Raw genomic sequence first — 6,304 nt, forward strand, 5'->3', positions numbered from 1 at the left:
CAACTCAGTAATTCATCATGTATGGAGAGCATCAGACTTTGAATAATTAGAGCCATACATTTTTAACCACAGTTTGATCTAGTTATGTTAGTCTTTTATCTGTGGATATTTCGGCCTCTGTGATATTAACAAATAAAAACCATCTCTGTCTCTTTGTATCCTCAGAGAGCATCCCATTGGAGACAAGAGTTTCCAGTGCTACATACGCCAGCAATCTGAAAGCTCCACCTACTCCATCTAGCCGAGGCCTGGTCTACTGTTTCTACGATGCCCAGAACCAGCATATGTTTTTCTTTACTTCAGAAAGATGCATCTTTACTGAGCTCTGTGTCCGATGTTGAGTTTTGAATCGTTAGTTTTCCTAAAGTAAGATTTCGGGTGGGATCATCTCGCTTGTTTCCAACTCAGTTTGTTTGAGCAAAGACACTTTTTGAAGATGTTTCTGGGAGCAAAGCTGTTGTTTTGGCGACAAGTATCACCAGATTTAGGAAAACAACAGGTTTTATCGCTCACTGAGGGATCTCTTGGCATGGACTTTTTTTTCTTTGCAGTTTCTCGAAGTACATCGCTCCAATTTTGGAGAAACAGACCTCAGATCAGCAAGAAAATAGAGGAACAGTTGAAGAGGAAAGGAGGGATATAAATGAAGAGATAATCACGACGTACACCTGCTTAGATCTCCTTTCTGTGATGTGACGAGAGAACAAACGTTTTTCACTGGACAGTTCTGACAGTGACCGACACGCACTTTAATCGCCTCCAAATCTATGGATGAACAAGCCTCGCAGCACACTTTCAAAAAGCTTCTTTTACCTGTTTTGATTTGTACTTGGTTATTTTAATGATTGTTGAAATGTTCCGTTGTATTTCATGTCTTACAGACCAAACGCGAGAAGGAAGGAGGGATGGTGATTTGAACCCTCTTTGGGTGGTGTGTTGTCCCCATGTTCCTTTTTCATGTTTTAGCTTTGTCCCCAACCTCCTCCGGAAGGCTGTGAAGGAAACACAAGAAGGGATTGTCGGGACCAAGCACAGCCCAGAGCAGCTTATTAGCTATCAAATATCACTCCACGCACAATTTTAGTCCTCTTTTTTTTTTTTTTCTTAATCTGTAACAGTGTGCTAAGACATATAGATTCAACATTCTGTGTTAAATTCAAAGCCTCGATCAGTTGAGGTTGAATACAGTGCCATCCTGGCTTTTGTTTTTAGTTTTTTTAACCTGCTTCCAGAGTCTTTGATTGCTGTTTGACGGTATGTTGCTCAGAAATCGTGAAGTGCTGTGGTTCGGTAAAAGTTCCATATTGGAAAAAGAAATTTCAATTATTTCAATTATTATTTTGTGACAGATCATAAACTTCTTTTTGTATAATGATAATTTAAAATGTATCTAGATATATACACAGTTCATTTTCAGCATCTGCATGTGCAAACAGGTTATTTGGCTTTGTCTGACGTTCTATGTTCTAGTCCACCAACATTACGGCACAACGTAAATCTTCCCTTGTTTAAAAAAAAACAACATAAAATGACGTAATAATATACCTACAGAGGTATTGGGACAACTGGTTAAAGATGTCAAAAGTGCAAATAATTGAAAAGAACAAAATAAGGGACCTTTAAAGAGAGATGCTGTATCTTGATCTTATTCTCGCAACATGAAGAAATAATTTTTACTTAAATAAGTCATTTATGGGGTAATTATCATTGGGAAAATGTGCTTGTAATTTACACATAGCTGCCACTTTAGTATCTCAGACAAGTCATTACAAGAGTTCAGCCTCATGATTTGCCCCCGGTTTGTTAGATTCATCAGAACTGTGTATACTTCATTTCTGAAGTCACACTGACACATATTACGGTAAAGATTTTTCCGATTGATATGAAAAGGGCAAATCATGGATTTGCGGTTCAGGGTGATATGCCTGTGACTGCATGGAAAACTGAACATGACGGGAATCATTAGCGAAAGGCCTTATGGCAGAACAGCTGTATAGATTACAGAACAGCTGCATGGATTACATAAGACTGTCCAGGCGTTACTACAGACTGAATCTACAGCCTTCAGGCCTCTATGTGTCTGAACCACACTTTGCTTGCAGACGTTTAACCTCAGTTTGACATGCACAGACATATGGATGAATATTCCAGAAAAGTGGTTTTAACTGCGGTCAACATACCCTCAACAGCATTCACCTGTTTCACTCTGTGTTAGTAGGTAGAATCAAACTACTCCTCTGGTTCTCACGAAGCCGAGACTGTGTGTTAACACAGCTCATTAATGAGGATTTTTTTTTTTTTTTTAGCTTCTCTTCTATTTAATCCTGATACTAACATTTTAACCAGTCTTGTCTCAAGTATAGTTGTGAAATGGATAGTGTGTGACTGATTGTGTTGCCCTGTTGGCTGCCTAATGACGTGGTTCTTTCTTTCTGTGCGTGAGCTCTCTCTTACTTCGGAAAGGCTGAACAACCCCCCCCCCATCATCACATAGTTCAAAACTTATTTATATGCATTCCTCTGGGAAGCTGTCTGCTGTGAATCTTACACGACAGCACCTCGATCTGTTGAAGGTACAGGACTTGTTGTTGTTGACCAGTTGTGTTTTGTTTCATGCTTTCCAAAGGCAACCACTCTCATTGACGTTCATTTTCTTTAGTGCTCCAAACTCGCCAAACCAGTGCATGTGAAGTATAGTTGTAGTCAAACGGACAGTAGCCTCTGCAGGTGATCACAGACCACATGCAAATTTTGTATTTTCCAAAACCTAAGTACATGTTTATGTAGCCTCATCATGGGTGTTCCCGTGATCACAGGATCCCAAACAGTGCCAGTCATCACTTTTCTATAATTCACTTTTTGAAAAACAACAAAAAAAAATCATTGTTTAAATATGTTTTTTTTTATATCTCAATACCTGTTTAGAAAAAAACAATTCTTCCAGTGACATATTTTTCTTTGTCGAATATGTTGATCTACAAACTCTAAGGAAGGTTGTCAACAATTTGACTCTGTTTTCTATCTGTGTCTTGTCATACAGAACTCTTGCTGTGTATGTGAGCTGAGTGACAGAGAGCGTGTGAAATTGTGCACTGTGTGTCTGTGTGCTTGTGTGTCTGTGTCAGCACCAACATGTGTGGCTGACATGATGGGTTGTATTGCCAATTGTTCAAACCCAGTGTTACAGGTCAGGAAAGGCAGAGTGTCTCTTGTTTGAATAATCCACATTCGAATGCTGTCAGTGAACTTCAATGGCTGTTGTAAGAGTTCTCATCTGTCCCATTGACATAGGGGATTAGGCCCCAACTCTACCTCATAGTTTGTTATCACCAACCTGCATGGCATCGTGAAGTAACTGCAAAGGTATCCTGGATTGTCACTGAGATGTCAACAATAAATGATGATGCAGTTGGTCTTTAAACTTAATCATGTAATTTACTTATTTGCCACAAAAGTAAGAAAAAGCTCTCATATTGCCCCATAGTTGCTGTTATTAAATTCAGGAATTATACTTGGGCCTGTAATAACAAAGTTATGAAAAATGCGCTGCTTCACATTTGTACCTATTTAAATAATCACTCTTCCTGGTAATCTTGCATGAGAATGAAGTCGTGGTTTGCTGGATAACAATCTTAACCTCATAATCTTCTTAAATATATAAAAAAAATAGTGTCATTCTCACCTTCACACCATTGCTGTTGTCATGTTTGCCACAGCCACCACGGGTCATGAGAATTCTTCAAATCTGGATCCAGTAGCTCTTATTAGGTCCTACTACCCTAAATCCATGGGGGCGAAAAAAAAAAAAAAGAAAAACAACAGCCATTCAGTTTGCCCTGACTGCATTCGAATGTGTTGAACAATCACTGCCTTTAATTATCCTGGGGACACTGTTACTCTACTCTGGCCTGATGTAGTGTATCCCCTCTTTCCTCTTGTATAGAACCACTGTCTCTTTCTCTTTTTGAGAAGCATTTGCCAATATATTCTCCCCAAATATTTTATTTCAAGGAACAACATTGAAAAAAAAACTTAGGACAGCAGCATTGCTTTAACCTCTGAACTTTGGCGAGTGTTTGTTTCCATCAGTTACTAACTCTCCTCAGGTTTATGAAGTGCATATTTATTATCATTTTTGACTTAAAAAAAAAAAGAAGACAGAAAATCCTTCCCAGAAATGTCTGCTGACTCGGTGCAGGGATGTTAGTTACAGTAATGATAACCTCTTCACCCCCAGGCCCTCAAAGGAATGACTTATGCAATAATGGTGTTTCAGCATGCAATAATATTACAAAGTCTTCAATAAAGCCTGTCAAATTATCTCAAATTAACAATGCACATGTGCTGACCTTTTTGCAGAAAAATGCCTCTTCAGATAAACTCATATTATAAAGGGAGAACAGTGTATTTTGTACAAATATTTTAAAAGTATTAAAATAAGCCTGTGTGTACATAAAACAGTTGAATGAATGGTGAAAATGTGATGTGTTTTTTTCCCCCGAATAACTAAATGAAACCAATATTAATGCGAACATGGTGTCTTGTGTCTTATTTTAAGTTCCATTATGTTATCTATATCCATAGTTTGTACTTGCACAGAAACTGTCATTTAACACCGCATCATCTCCAGAAGAAAAGAAGCAAGTGGTTGCAAAGGTCAACACAGCCACTGTTAGTGTCAGTACTTTGCAAAGATTAGCTTTATGCCCGATACTATCTCCTCAGCTCTTTCTTTGCTCTGCCATGACATATTAAAAATGTGTTTGGCTCACCACCATGGATCAAATCCAGCCATAAGCTGGAGTAAATTATCTCTGCACATCCCACCTCAAATCACCTACTGTCTTTGTACGGGGCACAATAAATACATTTTATTTTGTGTGACTTGAAAAGATGCTGCATTCTGTAATTGAAAAAAAAATGTAAAATTCAAAAAAATACAAATTTGGCCATATAATATGTTGTACTACTTTATGGATAATTTACAATAGTAAAAATAACAAAGACTGTCCTCCTTTTTCTTGATTGCATTTTTAAGGTAGATTGCACCACTGTGTTTTCACTCAGTTTCAACACATCCATCCATCCATCCATCTTCAACCGCTTATCCGGGGCCGGGTCGCGGGGGCAGCAGTCTCAGCAGGGATGCCCAGACTTCCCTGTCCCCAGAAACTTCCTCCAGCTCTTCCGGGAGGATCCCAAGGCGTTCCCAGGCCAGCCGAGAGACATAGTCTCTCCAGCGTGTCCTGGGTCTTCCCCGGGGTCTCGTCCCGGTGGGACATGCCCGGAAAACCTCCCCAGGGAGGCGTCCAGGAGGCATCCTAAACAGATGCCCGAGCCACCTCAGCTGGTCCCTCTCGATGTGGAGGAGAAGCGGCTCTACTCCGAGCTCCTCCCTGGTGACTGAGCTCCTCACCCTATCTCGAAGGGAGCGCCCAGCCACCCTACGGAGGAAGCTCATTTCGGCGGCTTGTATCCGGGATCTTGTCCTTTCGGTCATGACCTTGTCCTTTCGGTCATGACTCGTTTCAACACAGCTCTGTAGAATTTCTGAATAACATGGCATTGGCTTGGAAATGGAAAACTGCATGCTTGAACATGTACTGCCAAGTCAGATTCAGTTTTCATGCAAACTGTTTTAGGTTTTGGCTCATGTGTAGGTTAGACATTTCTCATAAAATTGCAGTTACATACATCTTGAAACTTGGTGTGAAATTTAATAAAAACACCAATAAAGTCCAATTAATATGACTGTCCGCTAGTTTTAAGAATTTGCTTCTTGTTTTTCTTAATAGCATGATTCTACATCTTTTACAGCTGAAGCGAATATAATCGGAGGGCACAAAGACCTTTTATGTTTGACACTCCTGAGATATTTAAATCACCATCAAGAAGAATTATAAACGTACCACATGCCCAACAGCTAACTCCATACGATTTAAAAAAAAAAAAAAGGCAAATAACTTCCTTTTTTCCTGGTTACCTAGCAACAAATTCATCAAGTTGAAAATGACAGTTTTTTGACGACGAGGTTTGTTTTTCTGTGTGTGTGTGTGTGTGTGTGTGTGTGTGTGTGTGTGTGTGTGTGTGTGTGTGTGTGTGTGTGTGTGTGTGTGTGTGTGTGTGCGTGCGTGTGTGTGTGTACCGTTCACCACGTCCCGGGCCGGGCAGGCAGGCAGCATCCCGCTGCTCGGTGATTCAACAATGGAGGCCGCCGCTACGTGAGCGTGTCAGCAGCGCTCCCTAGCTGCCTGCCTCCCCCTCCTCCCCTGCTCTCTTGCTGGCAGGCTCCCCGCGCTCCGCT

General features: G+C 40.4%; 1 protein-coding gene across 2 annotated transcripts in view; it reads left to right on the forward strand.

Annotated features, from left to right (window-relative positions):
- rasa3 (RAS p21 protein activator 3) overlaps positions 1 to 4,532 on the forward strand; it is a 40,879-nt gene extending 36,347 nt beyond the window's left edge. For both annotated transcript variants that reach the window (XM_030104396.1, XM_030104479.1), the window contains one exon: positions 166 to 4,532. In XM_030104396.1, the coding sequence (XP_029960256.1) occupies positions 166 to 241 (76 nt within the window). In that variant the 3' untranslated portion in view covers positions 242 to 4,532. The remainder of the gene's footprint in view (positions 1 to 165) is intronic.
- The last annotated feature ends 1,772 nt before the right edge of the window (positions 4,533 to 6,304 follow it).

This window comes from Salarias fasciatus, chromosome 1, assembly GCF_902148845.1.
Source record: "Salarias fasciatus chromosome 1, fSalaFa1.1, whole genome shotgun sequence".
Classification (NCBI taxonomy): domain Eukaryota; kingdom Metazoa; phylum Chordata; class Actinopteri; order Blenniiformes; family Blenniidae; genus Salarias; species Salarias fasciatus.